The sequence below is a fragment of the Podarcis raffonei genome, chromosome 1 (assembly GCF_027172205.1).
Source record: "Podarcis raffonei isolate rPodRaf1 chromosome 1, rPodRaf1.pri, whole genome shotgun sequence".
Lineage (NCBI taxonomy): Eukaryota > Metazoa > Chordata > Lepidosauria > Squamata > Lacertidae > Podarcis > Podarcis raffonei.
The window spans coordinates 49470820-49491698 of NC_070602.1; the positions used below are offsets into that span (position 1 = coordinate 49470820).

Here is a 20879-nt window from a genome sequence, read left to right on the forward strand (position 1 = left end):
TGCGCCGACTTGAACTGCCAACCTTCTGATCAGCAAGCCAAAGAAGCTCAGTGGTTTAGACCACAGCGTCACCCGCTCCCTCCCAGGCAAGGTGGACCCAGCTGCCCCTAAGGATTAGCCTCCCCAAGACCTGGATGTTGGGCATTGCCCCTCCCTTCCTTCTCCTTTCCAGAAGGGCTAGTCATTTGGTGGGTGGAGGCAGGGAAGGATACAACCTCCTCCTCCCTCCCTATTCGCCAAGGACCTGTGCTTGCTTTTGGCAGGCAGAAATCCCTCAGGTTCAGCTTCGCCCCCTCCCTTGGCCGCACCTGTTGAATTTCTTCATCAAAGGCGCCTTCCGCAGCACCATTGGAAGGAGCCCTGAGGAAGAGCCACCCCACTATCCCCACGAGCAAGGCGCCGCAGCCATGACTGCCTGGCATGGGAAGCGAGGCGCCGCGCCCCGCCCTCCGCGCGCGCCCTTCCTCGGCTCCCTCCACAGGCTCCTCCTCCGGCCCCGGATTTTGCGCCGGAGCCCCGCACGCGCCGGCGCCCCTTCTGCCCAGCCACCCCGCCCCCGCCCGCCCGCCCGCCTGCCCTCCTCACAGCCGCGGCGCCGCTTCCAGAGCTGTCAGTGCAGCGGCAACAGCAGCCGCCGTCCAGCCGGCTCTCTCCCGCCTCCTCCAGCAGCAGACGGCGGCGACGGCCACTTCAGCAGCAGCAGGTACATGGCGAAGCGCCACCTACAGCAGCGCCCCCAGGGCAGCCTCCATTGGGGGTGCGCGGGGTTGGCAGCCGCCCGAGGTTGCTTTTCCCACCTTTTCTTTTTCTCTCTCCCCCTGCTTTGATACAGTGGTCTCTCCTCCGGAGAGGGGGCAATGAATGCTGTATATGGAGGGTTTGAAAAGGAGGAGGGGGTTGTCCTACTGTGAAGCGGGAACGGGGGGGTGTCTCTGTCAAGTATTATCCGGGGCAGATGGGATTACCTATTTGATGCATGGCTTATCTTTATGGAGCTTTGTTCTGGTCCGGAAGGGGGAGTCTGGATGGAGCCTGCGGGCTAAAGCCCCGTGCAGAATCTTGGCAACGGAGACAGAGAGGCATTTAGCAAGATATAGATGGTGTAGCCCTGGATATAGATAAAGAGCCTTGTAGGTTTTCTTGGTCAGCTCCACCCCCATCCCTATTCTAAGGTCCTTACAGGTGACCCCCTTTTCCAGTTGTCCTTCTCCCCACTGATCCACTCCCCCCCACCTGTCACTGATCTAGGAAGCCGCCAGATCAAAACGTAAAAAAGAAGGGATGTTTTAGAGTTGTGCTTATTGAGGCGGGGACACCCCCTATTTTCTATGGAAATATGAAAATCAGTTAATGCCAATGGAGCTAAAGGGATCAATTCATGTCAATAGAACCAAGGTCCAGCCTTTTAAAAATGAAGGACACCTCCTCAGTCTGGGATATTTGACCCCTGAGATCTCAACTGGAGCGCTGTTTTGCTAACCTCCTCTCTACACCAGTGGCGTAGCGTGGGGGGTGCAGGGGGGGCCGGCCGCACCGGGCGCAACATCTGGGGGTTAGGGTTACGGGGCGCAAATCCACGGGTTACGGGGCGCAAATCCACGGGTTAGGGGACGCAAATTACTTGCCTTGCCCCGGGTGCTGACAACCCACGCTACGCCACTGCTCTACACCACAAGGATGGGATATCATCCGCTCTCTCGTTCTATTTCTCTTAACCTTTGGGTTCCCTGAATGCTTTCTCTGTGGGACCAGGGTTAGAAACTGAGGGATACTGGAATTTGTTTGTGTGTCTATGGGTGGGTGGGCATTTCAATTCATGACACAAGATTATCTGGGAAGGCATACAGAGAATCTCTCTAGTCGGTCTCTGGAGTTGAAACCTGAGGACAGAGTTCTATTCGGCCAATTTTTTCCAGCAGGTAAGGAGCAGGAGGAGGAGCAGGATGTTAAACCCAGGAAACATGTCTTGAGGCTCATTTCTTACCATTTGTTTATTTGCCTAACATTGTGAAGCAATTGCCTTCTGATCAAGAGGCCATCCCGATCCAGTGCGATGCTGCCACAGTCCTTGCTGTGACCTCTTCGTGAGCCCTCCTCAAAGCTCCTAGGAAAGTGGGTCAGCTTCTCCTGAGAAATCAATCTATCCGGCACTTTCTTTGTGAGTTTCTGCACTGCCAGCTGGTTAGGAGGCTGCACTCTGGCCTCTGTGTTTATGCACATATTGAATGCGCTTTGCTTCAATTATTCATTTTTGGTGCTACAGTAATTTCCTGCAGCTTCTCTTCTCCAGGGAGCTGGTGCGTAACAAGATTTTAACACACTCTGCTTTTGAGGATATCATCCCATTTAGCCACATGGCAGCTGTCTTTATTTCTGTGCTTAATATTGGATAAGTAACCAATAACAGGAAAATCATTCCGGATCTGTCTGAATACTTCAAGGGTCTCAATCATAACAAGTGTGGGAGGGAAGTATCCTAGCATTTCAGCGTGAGGCTGAATGTGAGGTGAAGTCACATCTAAACCAACCTTTTCCATCTTTTGGGCAGGGGGCAGGATTACTGGACTCATTTGTATGCACGAATAGCCTGCCGTGAACATAAAGCAACTAACTAACGGTAAAACACCAACCAAAACAGGCCCCCCCCCCGCAGCCTTCAAACGTTACGACTCTTATATTTGCTGGCTTCACAATTTTGAATGACAGATTGTAAATTCAGTCAAGCTCTGTCCATTACATCAGAGGTAATGGAGGAATTTTATCAGGGTTCATGGATGTCAATTCCTTTCTGTGTCTGCAATTTTAGCCATAAAATCTTGGTTGCATGTTACTTATACAAATATCCATTCCCATTTCTTCATCCGAAGTTTCTGCAAACAATGCCCTTTGTACATAAATCATGCATCCCTGAGTTCCAGGTTTGGTCTCCTGACTCGGTTATGCAATCAGATTAAATAGATGCAAATATTCTCACCTTCCTACATTCTGGTGTTTTGCCCATTTAGATTTTGACACTGGATCCTTTTAAATTTTCTTTCCAAAGCAGTGTTGAATGATTGGGAATAATATGTGCAGGGAAAGAAGGAAGGGAGGCCATGGTTAGGGGGCTCAGCCATTGCAGAATAGCAGCACATAGGATCATGACTGATAAATTTATGCTCAATGTGTGGAAGCCTCAATCACTGACCACTGGAAGCCCCCACAATTCTTTCCTAGTTTTTGAGGACCTTTCTAGACAATCCAGGTTAGTTTTGATGCAGCCGCAGTTGCAGTGGAAAAATACTCATCTCTTAATGCCAACATAGTAAAGAGGTGGAGTAAACAGTTTTCAAATGTAGGAAGGGAAGAACCAGGCAGAAAGGTAGCTTAATGGCTGGCATTTGAAATCCCCAGAATGGCGAGGGAGGAATTTAAATCATAAGCTGTTGCAATGATGTCCCAGGCACTGTCCCAATATCAGCCCACAACACCAGCACAACCACTCAAGTCTCCATACAGCATTTGCAAGAATTGTGAGACACACTTCATCAGCAACATTGTGCTGTTGTTTAAGCACTTAGAAAATGTGGTTTCTGCTGAAACAGATCAGCTCATCATAGAAAAACGTCTGGATCAGATTTCTACTCTACATTCTACACAATCTGGGAAGGACCTGAGCCGTTAGCAGATATTTCCCTCATGTTTCCAAGCCTTTCTTGACAGCCTTGTAGCCTGGACTTTTTTTCCTCCCCACTCCCTCTATGTAAAAGGTGAGATACTTATGGAACCAAATTTTGCATTTCAGCAAAGGAGTCTGCGGATACATGAAATATAGACACCTGGTCATGCTTAGAGTGATGCAAATTGACATGGAACAAGAATGGATATTTTTCTCCCCTTGCCACTTTAAAACAACAACTTCTAATCTGCCATTCCCTTTCAAATGCAAACGACATTATTCCAGGACCATTTTAGGCTACATTGTTGGATTTTAAAAACAGAGACAGTCAAAGCTCGAAAACCTAAAACCAACATTTCATCATCAAAGCCAGAGTTTTATGGGATTCAAAGCTATTTGCCTACTTTTGAATTCAACAAATTCGAGCATCAGAGCTATGTCTGATTTGAATGTTATGTGGGATTTATTTCATTTACCACTATTTAGCAAAGAGACCCCCGATAAAACATATTGGGGTATTGCCTTCTCATCCCATTCTTATGGCTCTCCTGCATTAGTTTTGAAGACAGTCTATAATATTTTGGCAGAGTCAGTCTAAGAAGCTAAAGTCTGAACTCTGCTTTATTCCCTAGAAGTAACAAATCTCAATTTCACAGGCTTATTCTTTCATTCAATCCATATATTTATATACTGCTTAAAACTTGAGACAATCTCTAATTGAGTTACAAAATAACAAAAATGGTATGTATACCATTAATGTGGCAAGCTTGTTAATCTCCACCCATTTGTTCTGTGCATCCCTCGAATATTCAGTTCTTAAAAGTAAAGACCAAGCATTTTGAGTGAAGGAATGAGGGCTAAAACAGACAACATAGTGACCATGGAGAAAGCACTATCATTTGCATGCCAGCAGTGGCACCTGCCCTGGTCACTGATCACTGGCATGTTAACCCTACATGAGTATGGGCCAACTCACATGGTAAGTGTGTTAGACACAGTAGTGCATGCATAAAATACTTGCATTGGAAACATAATGTGGGCACACACTTGGCTTATGCCCACTCTCACATCTGCTATCTGCCTCACTTTTTGGATTTCCCCAGAAATTTCAGAGATCACTTGATTGCAATCAGGAGAGGCGGAGATCCTGGCTCTTATCTTATATGCCTTAGAAGCTCATTACTCACTGAAAGCCTGAGCCTGTGGTTCCATTTATACATATGCATTGCAAGGGAGAAAGAAGCAGGAAAACCTTTGCTCCAGCTTACCTGAAGCCAGGATACAGTTGTATCCTCAGGTACAATTGTCCCTCCCCTCCAGGGAAGGAGATGTCAGGAAAGATGTACATCAGGAACAAGAGAGGAAGAAAGATTGGCACTGGCGTCTGCTGCCCCTGTGGATCCTGCCACCTGAGGCGGTCCCCTCACCTTGCCTCATGTGTGGCCTGGCCCTTTAAGTGTCCTTATGCAACCCTTCTATGTTGGGGGCTGGAGGCAGCTGCCATAGCAGGACCAGCAGCTTCACTGATAGTATAAGTAAGTGCAGCATTAGAACAAGGCCACAGTGCTGCAGCTTAAGAATCCAGATACATGCAATGTTATGCTGCTTAACTTTTTTCACTGCAACTTGAGTACTTCAGTGTTGTCCAACTGTTTTTATGCAGCCACATGCAGCCTGTTGGAAATTTCTCTCATCCCCCTTCTGTGTGTTCTTTCGTGTGCCAATTCTGGTACCTCCGTAGTCCTCTACTGTCTCTCACCAATGCTTTGTAAATTACTGGCATGCTCTAATCAGAGTAAAGAACAAGAGAGAAAATCCTTGCTGTGCCTGATCAAAGGACTGAGGCTTCCAGTAGGAATCACCCTGCTAGGAGCAGGAACTGATCACAGAGCCAAGCAGCAGAGATATCCATCTAGAGGCTGGTAATTGATTGCAAAGGCTACAGGAGAGGAGCAGGGAGAGATGAGTTCATGGTGGCAACCTCCCCCTCAGCCTCCTGTATTTGTCAAATGCTAGAATGTCTACCTTAGCAGTGCTGAGATGAAGACTCAAGAGAGGGGCAAAGAGAGACTGGCGATGACTGTAGAGAGAATATTAGCTGGAAATTACAGCCATTTTTGAACCTATGCAAATCGATATCAGGGCTTCAAGGTATGATGATGTACTGCCTCTCCCACCTACCCTTTTCCTTGCTTCAGTTTTTCCTGATCCAGTTACAAAGGGCTGGATCTGTTCCAAGGGCATCAGAAATACAAAGCAGGTAATGTGGTATCTTCAAATGAGGGATGGGGATCCTGTAGCCCTCCAGATGTTGCTGACTCCAACTCCCTTCAGCCCCAGCCGGCTTGGCCAACAGTAAAGGAAGATGGGAGTTGTTTTCAAGCAACATCTGGAGTGCCACAGTTTCCCCATCCCTGCCTTCAAAATATCCATGTACTCTTACTTTAAGAGAAGCTGCTCCCATAAACTTTATGACACAAACTATATAATTTACTTCCTTTGCTTCTCTGACATGAATTTGAGCCTCATGTGATCCCACTGATCAGAGGGAGGCCAGCAGGTCAAAACCTTGTTTAATCATGTTAGGGAGATGATTAGTGAGATTCCAGCAGATTACATGTTGGAATAGTAACTGTGAGTCCTAAATCTGAAAGTCTCATTAGCCATGAGCTCATCAAGTGGCCATGGGAAGATAACTTTCTCTGTTTTGATTTGTAATATTTGAAAGAGAAATGGCAGCCACCTAACTCATAGGCTTGCTACTGGAACAAATTGAGAGATAATGATAAAGCATGTTGCACTCCAGAACTACTCTGGAAATTATGAACACTCATCATATGGATATCTTGATTTGCCCTCACTGGAGGAGAGGTTATGGAGGGTGTTTGCTGAAAAAGGAGTGTGAAGTCAATTATATTAACTGGAGGTATGGGGAGGTATTGTGTCATGCATATATATGTTGCCAAGGGCAGCGGCGTAGCGTGGGTTGTCAGCACCCGGGGCAAGGCAAGTAATTTGCGCCCCCTAACCCGGGGCAAGGCAAGTAATTTGCGCCCCCTAACCCGTGGATTTGCGCCCCCTAACCCTACAAATCTATGCCTATGAATGATGGTCCCTCTCTCTCTCTCTTTCTCATATTCCAATTGATTCCCATTTCCGCCGATCGATCCCCGAAGCTCTCACCCAGCGAAATTCGTGCGTAATTACGCTTCGCCATCCCTAATCCTGACGCTTCCACCGGGAAATCATGACGGTGCATTTCTCCTCTCCAAACTTTCCCCGGCCCTTTGCCGGCCGGCGCAGCCCTTTTGGCTACGAGCTCCCCTCCTTCTCTGCCCGCTTCCGACCCCACCTCCCCGTCCAGCCTCCCTACCTCCTGAAAAAAGGCGCCGGCGCCGAGCAGGACACCCCCGCGGCCATCGGAGAGAGGCGGGGCCGAGGGAGGCAAGCCAATGGGCGAGGCGGAGGTAGGTGGCCACGGGGGCGGGCGCTGCCGCAGTCCTCGGGTGGGCAAGGTAGGAGCAGGCGGAGGCTGGCCGGCTGCTCTGACAATAGGGGCGGGCCGAGGGCACGACGCGGCTGGGCCCTCTGGACTCGCGCCCCCCCAGATGTTGCGCCCGGTGCGGCCGGCACCCCTGGCACCCCCCACGCTACGCCACTGGCCAAGGGAAAGTATCTTGATCTAGAAGGCATGCAATTAGTTTTTGGTTTTTTGCTTTCCTGAAGCGTAGATGAGGAATGTGTCTGAAGAAGAAATCCCATCTCCACCTTTGTCAATATCAGCAAGACCTGTAAAAGGCATTAAAATGTGGAATGTGGAGTATTTTGAGCATTTTATTTTCCATTAAGACAAACCTGATAACAAATAGCTGCACATTGTGTCTTATCCATACTGCATTCTAAGGGCTCATCCAGATTTCATTTTGTGCTGCACTCCTAGACACAGGTCAAGGCTTAGTGCTCCATGTTTCAGTAGTTTTTGTTTTGCCCCTGCACTTTCCCCAAGAAAACTCTCATTTTGCCTCTGAATCTGAGCAAATGTCAACCTGCAGAGAACCCAATTACCATTTTCTCTGATTCAGTTTTCCCAAGGGAAGCGCTGGGGAATATACCAAAAAGCTACCTGGAAACAGAGATTTAAAGCACAAACCTGTGCCTGGAAAGTGTGGCACAAAAGGAACTCTGGATGAGCTCTAAGTCTTATAAGAACAGTGAATGTTAGATCAACTGACAATACAAATAGTGGAGCAGTTGCAAACCATGGTGTCACACTTAATACTCTGTTAATGAGTTGAAGCCTTCTTTTATGACAGATAACATTAGTGACTCGAACCATCATCTGGAAACTTTGAAGATTATCTTCAGAATGGAAATTCTACATAGTTCAGTGCCTTTTAAAATAAAAACCAAAGATTCCAGAGCATATGTTTTCAGTCTTTAAACAACAATATTATAACTGGAGAAATGCAGAATCTGGCAAGACTCAGAGCTGCAGCCATAGAGAACCTGATGATATACAGACTGATCATGAAAGTTATTATGTTTATAGGAGATTCATTCACTTTGTATTTTTTATAGGAAATGAACCCTGAGGATCACAGCCAGTCTCCCTCTCTCATGAATAAAAATCAAAAATTACATGCTAAATCTCAGAAAAGAACAAAATCCTTATTGATAATATCAGCAATCAAAGGCTATCTGCATTGAGCATATCATAATCCTGGCTTAGTAGAGGATGCTTGATGCATTTCTTAACAGAATAGGAGACAAAATTAAACCAGCCGTATGAGGAGGAGAATTATGAGATAATATCTTTGTTGATAAGGCATATAAATATTTATATATAGCTCTCTCCTGACTGAGATCCTTTGACTAAACCCTGAAGACTAACTAGTCAAAGGGATGTCTTCTCTAGGTGGAACATGACTCAATAAGAGTGTGGAGTCAACAAATGAGTGTGGTTTAGTGGAAAGAACATTGGGAAGAATTCAAAATAATGTTCTTCAGCTTGCCAAATGGAACACCCGCCAATTCCCTTTGAATGCTGTTCTGAGGGTTCTCCTGACCCCTCCCTGAACCAATTTCAGGGGGTGGGCATGCAGGATGGAGGGGGAGCCCCATTGTGCAAGCAGAAATTCTTCCACAGTGCTTCCGCCGACGGGACCCATTCAGTGAATTGCGCCATTGAATTCAGCATCATGCAGACTATTCAAGTTTCGAATTTATGATTAATTTACAAATAGCAGCAAGAATGTGAATCGGAAACAAAGGGGAACCACATTGAAAGAGATCAGCATTTGGAAGACAGGTATGGCTATCACACTGAAACACACTATCTTTGTGAGAACGCTGACAGCAGAATGATAATCTTATGAATAATTGGTCTGAATAGCACCTTTTGAACCGTCAAATATCCTTGCAATTTATTTTCCATGTTGTAAACTCTGTTTGAATAAAAACACATTTGGACAGCCATAAGAAGCTCACTGAATCACTTTAGGCAAGTTCCTGTCTTACCATCTAACCTACCTCAGGTGGTTGCTGTGAAAATGAGATCACCCCAGGTATGCTGCTGCAGGGTTATTAGAGGAAGGGTAAAATACAAATAGGGTATGCAGGTGGCACTGTGGTATAAACCACTGAGCCTAGGGCTTGTCAATCAGAAGGTCAGCGGTTTGAATCCCCGCAACAGGGTGAGACACCTGCCCAAAGAAGCTGTAAATGTAAACTATGCTATTATTGGGTATAGGGACGCGAGTGGCACTGTGGGTTAAAGCACAGAGCCTAGGGCTTGCCAATCAGAAGGCTGGCGGTTCGAATCCCTGTGATGGCGTGAGCTCCCGTTGCTCGGTCCCTGCTCCTGCCAACCTAGCAGTTCGAAAGCATGTCAAAGTGCAAGTAGATAAATTGGTACCGCTCCGGCGGGAAGGTAAACAGCATTTCTGTGCACTGCTCTGGTTCACCAGAAGCGGCTGGCCACATGACCTGGAAGCTGTATGCCGGCTTCCTCAGCCAATAAAGCGAGATGAGCACCGCAACCCCAGAGTCGTCCGCGACTAGACCTAATGGTCAGGGGTCCCTTTACCTTTATTATTGGGTATAAAGCAGGGCCCTATCGGTTGAATATAGGTATTGAAATAACATGGTGATAAGTGTTTCAACAAGGCAATATACCGATGAACAAAAGCCTTAACAGCTTCCCAGGAGGTAGCCCAGCTGGACCGATACTTTACAGATACTTTGCAGATAATTTGCAGGTACCTGGTCTCCTGCTTTGTTTGCTCTCTCCCTCCTCCCTCTTAACCTAAAGGATAGGAAGATAGATAAGAAGATAAGCCCTCACACAAACCAGTAAACACTTTCAGCTTCACCTGTATCTTTCCACTTAGGTAAACAATAGCAAATATAATAACACACACAAAAGTTAACACGATTCTCTGGAATATAACATATTCTCTGGAATATGATGGCAGTTTGCAAACATAATGCCTGGATCTGTGGCAGGGCCATCTAATGTGGTGTCTTCCAAATGCTGTTGAACTTCACTTCCATCAGCCCCAGCCAAAATGGCCAATCATCAGGGATGGTGGGAGTTTGTAGTAGCCACTCTGGCTACCTCTGATCTATATATTGTTGCTGTTCATTGCTTTGCATTGCCTAATGGGTCATATCTGCCATTCAAAATGTCATGTCATATTTATGACATGAATAACATATAATATGGCATGAAAGTGAACTGGGAAATCTTAGGATCTATGTGAAGAAGGAGGTAGTGTAAATACAAAGGAAACATGGCAGTTGTCTTCAGATAACTTGCTGCTAATGCCCACTCTAAGGTCCCAAAGGGATTAGGCACAGGGAAAAAAATCATTTTGAGTACAAACCTGTTTTGATTTGTTTTTTTGAAAGGCTCTTGAGAGAGATTTTAGTTTTTATTCTGCAGGTATTAGCCATTTCCAAACACCTAAAAAGACAGCTCTGGGGGAAGTTAAAGATCATCGGGTACCAGGAGGATGAGAAGTGCATTTCTTCCACCAGCCAAGAACTGGAGGAAATCTCTCTGGGACCAGAAGGCTGCAGAGCAACTGCTGGAAAGGTGTTTTTTTTATTATTGAATGCACAACATAAACCGAAGCTGAGGAATTAGACTCCTATACTTAAGTCTTCTCATTGAGGCTTTGCCCATTTGACTGTGGCATATTAACACTGAAATCCCATGAGGCTTATGCATTGTTAGAATGCACAAAATTGTATGGAATTTTCCCGATGTCATATTCTCTGGAATTTGTAAGAATATATTATTGGGGTGGGATGTGCAGAAGGATCAGGTATAGTGGAATGGGAAACACTGTAATCACCACTCGTGCACCCCTCAAAAAGTGCCAACCTATATTGCTATATAAACAACCTTGAGCTAAGTGTCATAGTGAATACCCTACCACTTGAAATAGAGTCCACATACTGGGCAGTTTTAGTGCTCTGCATTAGGGTGGGCATGCAGCTTCACAGAGGCCACTCTTCTATTTGAAGGGTCCAAGTCTGGTTTAAAGACAACCCTAAGAAGAATGAACAAGAGCCTTGAAAGCAGAAGGGCTCTAACTTAGTGGCAGAAGGTCATGCAGAAGGTCCCAGGTCCTCAGCATTTGCAGGTAGGACTAGGATTGTCCCATGTCTGACACCCTGGAAAGCCACTGGTAGTCAATGTAGACTATGCAGAGCTAGATGGACCAATAGTTGTACTTGCTATAATGCAGCTTGCTATGTTCCTATGCTGCTGACCATCCAGAGTTAATACCTCGACAGCAGACTGGGTAGGTACACAGGTCACCTTCTCATAGTCTTCCTCGCTCAGTTGTAGTTATTATTTCTACAAATGGATCCATGTGTATAGATTAGCATAGGCAAGGCTTATGCAAAAGTGTGTCCTCGTTTTTGGCAATGCAGACAACCAGGCAGGCAAAATCTTCTATCACGAACAGAGCCATAGTTTCATGTGGATTCAGTCCTTCTAAGGTATAATTAACTTTTTCATGTGATGATGCACGCAAATTATAAATTGCATCATCATCTGATACTTGGGATCAGCATCCTGTGAATGGAACAGGCAGCACACAGTATCAGGGCAAATCAAAGAAAAAGCTTTATCACGTCTCTGCTAACCACAGGGCATGCAAGCTGCTCGTTGTACAGGCTTTTGATGATTCATATAATTGAGACACTTGCAGCTGTCCTAAGACATTAGGGTGATGTGTTACAGTGCAGCCGGCTAGAAAGTACCAGGATTTTTTTTAAAAAAAAATGCAGCTCACAAGATGCTGAGAAGTACTTATATCATTCCGTGCAGCTACATCATTTCATGTGAGTAGGCAGTTCACCTTTTTTTGATCATGGGTCTAATCCATTAGCCATATGTCCAAAGAGTCTGTGTTTGTGGAACATCTGCAGTGTCCAGATTAAAATATAGAACTATGCTGTGCCTCCTCATAAAATTCTGGCCTCATTAATTAGAAGAAGGCTCACCTTTCCATAGCCTCAGATTCATTGTGGAAACCACCTGCAGTCTTAACACCATGAACATAAAAATGCAAGGATAAACTTCACCAACCATTTTGACTTTGCCAGAGGTCAGAAAAACTCCTCTCTAGCCAATGTGAGGCTATTGATATTTGTTTCCCTGAGAAAATAATAATAATAATAATAATAATAATAATAATAATAATAATAATTTTTATTTATACCCCGCCCTCCCCAGCCAAGGCCGGGCTCAGAGCGGCTTACAAGCAATAATAAAAACAAGATGAATGATTACAACTTAAAAACAAAAATAAAATACAACATTAAAATAATGGAACATTAAAATATTAAAATGTAGCCTCATCGCAGGAGGAGAAGGAAAAGAAAAAAGAAAGAGAGGGAGGGAGGGAATCAAATTGGCTCCAAGCCAAAGGCCAGGTGGAACAACTCTGTCTTACAGGCCCTGCGGAAAGAAATCAGATCCTGTAGGGCCCTGGTCTCATGAGGCAGAGCGTTCCACCAGGTCGGAGCCAGAGTTGAAAAGGCCCTGGCTGTGGTTGAAGCCAATCTAACTTCCTTAGGGCCTGGGACCACTAGGGTGTTGTTATTTATGGACCTTGAGGCTCTCCGTGGGGCATACCAGGAGAAGCGGTCCCGTAGGTACGAGGGTCCTAGGCCGTGAAGGGCTTTAAAGGTCAAAAGCAGCACCTTAAATCTGACCCTGTACTCCACCGGGAGCCAGTGCAGCTTGAAAAGTACTGGGTGAATATGCTCCCATGGCAGAGACCCTGTGAGGAGCCTCGCTGCAGCATTCTGTACCTGCTGGAGTTTCTGGGACAGCTTCAAGGGCAGCCCCGCGTAGAGCGAATTACAGTAGTCAAGCCTGGAGATGACCGTCGCATGGATCACTGTGGCCAGGTCAGGGTGGGAAAGGTAAGGGACCAACTGCTTGATGCGGCGAAGGTGGAAAAATGTCGCCTTGGCTGTTGCCAAGGCGAGGCGTCAAGGATTACACCCAAACTCTTAACGGAAGGCAATGGCACTAATTGGGCCCCCGCAAGAGAAGGGAGTTGGTCCCTCATCCTCATCCCCATGCCATCCCAACCCAGCCATAGGACCTCTGTCTTCGAAGGATTTAGTTTCAATCGGCTCCCACGAAACCATCCAGCCACAGCTTCCAAGCATCTGTTCAGTGTGTTTGGGGCTGAGTCAGTGTGGCCATCCATCAGCAGACAGAGCTGAGTGTCAACAGCATATTGGTGACAGCCCAGCCCAAAGCTCCGAATAATCTGGGCAAGGGGGCGCATAAAGATGTTAAAAAGCATCGGGGAGAGAATTGCGCCCTGCGGCACTCCACACACCAAGGAGTGGCGCGACGACATTTCCCTCCCTAGTGCCACCCTCTGTCCCCAACCAGAGATAAAAGAGCACAACCAGTTACGGGCTATGCCCTGTATCCCCACGTCTGCGAGGCGGTGGTCCAGAAGATCATGATCAACCATGTCAAAGGCTGCTGACAAATCTAAAAGGATCAGCAGTCCTGACCCGCCTCGATCCAGTTGTCTACGGAGATCATCTGTTAGGGCAACCAGAGCCGTCTCCGTCCCAAAACCAGGACGGAAACCGGACTGAAATGGATCTAATGCTGGTGAAATACTTAATTTCCGAGAGGGGCTGAAAGTAGTGGCTGAAAATGTGAACTGTTAAATGTTTCAGCTCTTGACTTCCCAGTCATTAATTTAATAGCAATAAGATGAGTCACATGTGGGTACACTCTGGGTGCTATAACTACATAAAAATTGCCATCTGTTCATGATTGATGGCCGAGAGGCTGACTTCATTAATAAATAACATTTACAGAGAAACCACTATCTAATTTATGTTCTGGACTCGTTTATATCCTGCCCTTTGCTTCAGAAGATATGCAGCTGTATAACCTGAGTGTAGCTGTGTTGGCCCAAGGATTTAAGGTATACTTTGCACCCTCAAGAGAGCACCTTAATTTGGAGGAGCTTATGGATGTTCAAACTGAAATTTCTCTTCTCCTGCCCCTTACCTTCTTAGATAGTCCAGGCAAAGTGATCCTGCTGATGTCTGGAAGTGGATTCTTACCTAATGATGGGACCCAGCAAATGCCTGGCTTAGCAGAGAAGGATCTAGTTGTTCAACTGCCTGATTTCCAACCCCTGGAGCAATGTGTCCACATCCATGGGAGTCTTCTCAATGGGACACACTACTTCCAGAGCTGCGCTTTAAGTTTAATTCTCTTCTTTCTTTCATGCATACCTTTTTATTGGGGGGGAAATGCATTTTGTACATTAACAACACGAGGATTGGTGAAATAGCCATCAAATGCAGTAATTAGCTAAATATTTCTAACCAATGCAAACAAATCACATAACCGCTTTTACTTTTGTAAGTATTTTCTTATCCGGGGAAGATTTGGGAAACTATATTAATATATGAGGACAAAAACCAGTGATACATTCAGATCTGGGTGAGCCTGAGGATAAATAGTGCCCTGGCCAAGGAGCACCTTGGTCAGTGTTGTAGTGTTGCCAAGATGTTTGGCTTGGAAAACTGAACAGTGTTAACAGCTTCTCCAGCTCCCAAGCTTTCCAGCAATAGCTATGAAAAACTGCTTCATTTCACCCCTAGCTCCCAACATAGTCAAAAAGCACCAGGCTTTGCTCGGTGCTCCCTTCCAGTCAGTACGCAGGGTGAGCTTGCAGCTCAGTCAGCTTAGAGATGGGTGAATATGTCAATGACGGTTTCTCCATTTTTCATTTTTTCCACTTTTGAATTCAGTTCCCCGCATTTCCACATCAGTTTGGGCTTTGAAAAAAGAAGTCCTTGTGAAAATTCATTTAGTACGAATTTCTCCTAATACACACATCTTTGTATGGATTTTTGCCAAGCATATTTTCCCTAATGTAATGCATGTTTATATGACATTTTCACACTTCACACTAGTATATATGCTTTTGTCCATATTACTTGGCCGGAGAAGGGCACTGCAAAATTCAGAGAAGTATGAATCTGAAAGGATAGCTGTGTTTCGGTTTCCATCTTCTTTCAGAAAGCATGAATTAAGTAGGTTGTCCTTTAATGTGAATTGAATGTATGCATATACAAAGGCATTTCATGATATTTGTGTGGTTTAAAAATGTTTGCAGATAAAAGTAGCTCAATAGTCCCCTCTATTTCTGATGAATGACTATTGATTGAGACAGAAGATCAAAGCATTCTGACGTCTTTGTCAAAGGGAGATTTGGAATTCTGAGAAAATGCAAATAATTTGCTGACTATTTAGGAAGAGCTCTAATTCAAAATGAAACTAAGTGGCTACTTCATCCAAGAGCTGCTGCAAAGCGACTAAATTTAGCCTTTTCTATAATGACCTTATCCAGAAATTAACACTGAAGCAGTAACAGGGCAGTTGTTGTTTCAGGGACCGCGGGGGTCAGCATTCAGTGGAGACGTCTTCAAGTCTGCACGCCCTTTTTGCATAGCAGCTACCAGCTGCCTCTCTGAGAAATGCTGAACCTGTCCCAGAGAATAAGACATGCTTTGGAACAATGCTGGCTACATGCTGTCAAGCTCAGTTCTTTGCTGTCATCCCCAGCCTGAGTATGAACAAAGACATAGCAGCCCTCCAGGGCTTCAGTGCAATCTTGTGGCCATAATATCTGAATGCACTAAGGATCCACAGACTGAGACTGGAGACAGTTGAAGGTGGTTTGAAACAGATTTCTTCTCATGACATGTACATTCATCCCATTTTCACCTCTGGTAAACATGCTTTGCAGGGTTTTGCAATTGTTTCAAAGCACCTCTGCATACACACAGTCTTTCTCATACCACTTTTAATGCTCATAGAGACAATTGTGTGGCAGATACAAAGCTGTCCTTCTGTGCCATTCAGAGCTCCTGAGTGGAGCCAGTTCCTGTTAAATGTGGGGCTTGTATTGGACACTGAATTTAAGTCTCATGTAGGCCTCACCCCCACTATGCATTTAAAGCACTATGGTACCACTTTAAAGAGTCATCATGGCTCCCCCCCCCCAAAAAATAAACTCCTGGGAACTGTAGTGTGTTAAGGTGTTGAGAGTTGCTGGGAGACCCCCTATTCCCCCTGCAGAGCTACAATTCCCAGAGTTCTCTGGAAAGAGGGATTGACTGGTAAACCACTCTGAGAACTCTGGGAATTGTTAAACCATTATGGGAGAGGAGTGTGGTGAGAGAGTCCCATTTCACAAGTGGAAACTGCTCACAGGATCTGGTTTCAACCTTATAATATCTTAATTTAGAAGCAGTTACTTAGATAAAAACTGAAACATGTGGCTTTGCAGTAAAAAAGTGTACATCAAGCAGATTTGAGTGAAGGCGTATTTTTTTCCTGTTCTGTGAATGCGAAAATAGTGAATGTGTTTACTATTCTATCGTACCAGAGAATTGAGAGGAAACCTTCTGTAGACACAGTCTTCATAGCTTTGGAGTAATGAGCGTGCAAAGGTTTTACATGAAAGGGGTCTGCTTGAAAGCCCTTGCTGTTTGCAGCACATGGGGATAAAAGAGCTCTGATATTTCCCTCTATTTCTAATTATGCAACTGTTGATTTAGACAGAAGATCAAACCATTCAGAAGTCCATATTTGTGCCTGGAATTTGAGACACTGGCCTGAGAGTAAAGACAACTAGGACTGAAATTCTCATGACAGTATTTTGTCTTCCTACCAGCATCTCTCCCTAGAAGAGGATCCCAACACCTGTAGTCCACTTGTTTTACTTCTGCTTGTGCTTCAGAGTTTCCAGACACACACACGCACACATGGTGAACCGTATCTTTTTCATGGTATCTCTAGAACTTTGCCTTTGAAACCCTTTGATGCCAACAGCACAGCCTTCTAAATTCATAGGCTGCCACCTGGCAGTGGGCCAGCTCTGAAGTGACAGACAGTGCAGACAAGAGACCCCAGCCATTGAGCTCTCAGACTGAGTGATGTTTTAATGAGCACAAGAAAGAAAGGACAGTGAAAAGAGCTCCATGTCTATGCCATGACTGCCAGGTTTGTTCTCAGGCTGAAAGTGCCAATAGATCATGCTTTGGCCTCTTGCCATTAGGATTATATATACTGGAGCAGGGAGGGAAATGCATTTAGTTCTTTCTCATCTGTGTTTCTCGTGGACCATCGATGGTTGTTTATGGTAGGCAACCCAATCTATTTCTATCCTGTAGTTTGGATCCCCCTCTTTCATGAAAGGTCTGGTTTTTACTGCTAATATAGACATTGTGTTTTGTGCTCTCTGGTTCCATCGCCTCCTGTGTGTGGAGCTGCATGCAGATTGCCTCATCCAGGGGGTGGAACTGGATTATCTGTCTGGAGTTTTAGCCTACCAAATGATAAAATCAGGTTTGTGAACAATGGTGTATTCATTTTATGTTGTGTGCCCCCCCCTTTTTCCCCTAATTTTCCCAGTGAGATGCCCCTGCCGTTTGTGCTGGCGGTGAAGTAGCCTTTCTGGGACCAGCCAGGGAGCAGCCCTAGATCTCAGCAGCTCTGTTTACATTTGCCTACTTCAGAGCTGCTAATAGGCTAAGCAGGACAAAGCCCACACATCTCATCATCACCCAAACCCTTTGACTGGTGACCAAATCACATCCAGCCCTGGCATGCAAACAACTAAGGCACCTTAGGAAAAGGAGGCAGGGGAGACTAGCAGTCGAAATCAGAGTGAAATGGGAAATACATTCTAAACCAAGGAATTATTTATCACAATAATTATTATACAAGCAAATCCTCCAGCAATAAATCCTTAATAGGCTAAAATCTATGCAGTATCTTTGAAGATGAGCCAAACCCATTTATTTGATGCTTTGGTGGAGACCGTAAGCAGATTTGGCCTATTAAGGATTTATTTTTGGAGTGTTTGTACATATGATAATTTATTTTATTGTAATAAAGAATTCTATGCTTAAAATACATTTCCCTCCTCCACCACCCCAAGCTCTGTTTTTGAATCTAGCCCTGTTAACAATAGTTTCTGGACTTCTTGCTCTCAATGGACAAAGCATCTTGAATTAGCAATCAGTGTTCCTTAAAACCAGACAGCAGTGTTCAACTGAAAAGGGAGAGAAATGTCAATAGTAGGTTTAGGTGAACAAATACTGGTTAAAAATGGAGAAACAACTAAAATATGGGACAGAATTAGGTTGCTATAGCAACAAATAGAGCTCCGTTTAGAAGTCTGCAGGGCTTGTCTGCAGACACATGTTGAATGGTTGGATTCACATGAAACTCTAGCAGTCTTCTCCACAATCACCCCACCTTCCAACACTGATCCATGATGCCTCATGTCACAACTGGCACTTAAGGAAGTTGGCCAGCCCAACTTCCCCCATGCCACATTTTCCCACATCAAAGGGTATTGTTCTGGATGGTTTTGATTTTAAACAGTCAAAGTTGGATATGCCCTTGGAGTTCATTCCTGGGCATGTTAAGTGTCTTCATGTTTTCAGTCCCAAGTAACCATACATAAACATGTGGGCTGATGCCAGCTGACTGGTCAAGGTATGGTAGTCTTACATGGATTGCCACAGGATCTTTGGTGCTTGGATTTCAAATGCTTCCCTCCCTGCTGATAATCTGTTCTACTTTTGAGTGTGATTGAGCTGCACCGCTGAACCTGCTCTTACCTTGTTTTGAAATACTTCAACTAAAATGTTGTCCCCTTCACTTTTTTAAAAAATTATTTAGATATGACGACTCAACTGAGAACCCAACTTTTGTTTGGCTTCCTGTGTCAAATCACCTGCTCCGTTGTGTACGGCTTCCCTGCTGATTCTGGATCTGAGTTCCGGTCTGCTTTCTCTGTCGCTAGAACCAGCAGTATGGAAGGAAGCACTGAAATGGTGATCACCTTCGATAAAGTCTATGTGAACATTGGTGGGGACTTTGACCCCAAAGCTGGATTATTCCGATGCCGTATCCCTGGAGCCTATTACTTCTCCTTTACGGTTGGAAAGTACCCCAAGAAAAACTTGTCTGTCATGCTGATGAGAAACAAGAACGAGGTTCAAGCCATTGTATATGACGAGCATCACCGTAAAGAGCGGAAAGTGGCAAGCCAGAGTGCCATGTTGCAGTTGGACTACGGTGACACAGTCTGGCTGCGCTTACATGGAGATCCCAAATATGCCCTCTACAGCAATGTAGGTCCCTATACAACTTTCAATGGGTACCTCATCTATCCAGACACGTCCAGCTATTTTCAAAACAGTGTCGGTTCCCAGGAGCTAGGAGAAACTTCAGGGCCTTCTTCACCTAATGTAATTCAGCAGCTTTCAACGAACCAGAATGAAATCTCAGAGAAACACCTTTTTTCGGACCAGCCCAGCAGATCGCAGGATACTCGTTCGGCCTTTTCTGCTGCCCGTTCAGAAAGCCTTCTGGGGTCAGATGAGAAGCAAACCCAGCACGAGCCAATCACATTTGACACAGAATTTGTGAACATTGGGAAAGATTTCAATTTCTCCACCGGAATCTTTACGTGTCGCGTTCCAGGTGCCTACTATTTCTCCTTCACCATTGGCAAGATGCCCTTCAAAACCATGTCCGTGAAACTGATGAAGAACCACAACGAGGTTCAGGCGATGATCTACGATGACAACCACTCCAAAAGGCGTGAGATGCAGAGCCAGAGCATTATGCTGCCTCTGCAATATGGCGACACCGTTTGGCTCTACAGCCACCAGCACGATGGCTATGGTGCCTATAGCAACCATGGCAAGTACATCACCTTCACTGGATTCCTGGTCTATCCCGAGACAAAGACAAAACCGCCTCCAGATGCCAACATGTCTCCAGGGTCAAGAATCTAAACAGATATATGAAAAGGGCATAAGAGAAGCCAAGATGCAGTAGGCTCTGGTACAGGTCCTGGACGGACGTCATCTTTCACATGACAATGTTAAGAGCATGCTATTGTATGTCCAGTGCATTCCTTATGCTGCACGCTTGTGTTCTGACTGCAGAGCCATTGTTGTTTCTCCCACTCATTCATTCATAGAATGACCTTCACGGGATATGTGTGTTTTGTTCATTATTGATGTTTGATTTAAGCATAAAGCATGAGGTAGCTTGGGGAGTAGAAGAAATAGGGGCAGTGAAATGAGATGTGAATAAAGGAACTGCTTACGGAAATACTGGAAGAACTTATGAAAGACTCGGCAAGGCACTTGGGAGTTGATAACATCTACTGCAAATGCAGACCAACACTCTGAGAGAGGGGTGTATGTAATGAAAATAATGAACTCAATAAAATCCTGAGAGAAAAGGTGCTGGGTTTCCTTGTCTGTTTTGATGTATTAGATTGATTTAGATGCATTAGATTAGATATAGCTACCTCCATCATCAGTTCATGGAACATGGTAGTATGTTTTGGAGCTGCCAGTTATTAAAGAATGTGAGGCAGATTGGTTACAAAGAGAGGTGATCAGTTAATTAAAATGCAATTGTTAATTTAAATAAATTTGAATATTGCCAAAAACTCAATATTGAAGGAAGTGTGAGTTAATAAGCATTAACTACTTCCATAAAAAGACTGGAACCAACATATTCTTAAACCCAAGAATACGTCTGCCCTTAGCTGCCCCCTGCAATTAAAAATGCCCCCCTCTGATTAATCAACTAAATAGGGTAAATCCA

The 20879-nt window shown here is 45.0% G+C and overlaps 1 protein-coding gene across 1 annotated transcript; it reads left to right on the plus strand.

Annotated features, from left to right (window-relative positions):
* Positions 1-420: 420 nt before the first annotated feature.
* C1QTNF4 (C1q and TNF related 4) lies at positions 421-20511 on the plus strand. Its single transcript, XM_053385898.1, is given in 4 exon segments — positions 421-438; positions 441-557; positions 559-703; positions 18930-20511. Coding segments are annotated over 4 exon segments (1404 nt in total). The 3' UTR covers positions 20054-20511.
* Positions 20512-20879: the final 368 nt, after the last annotated feature.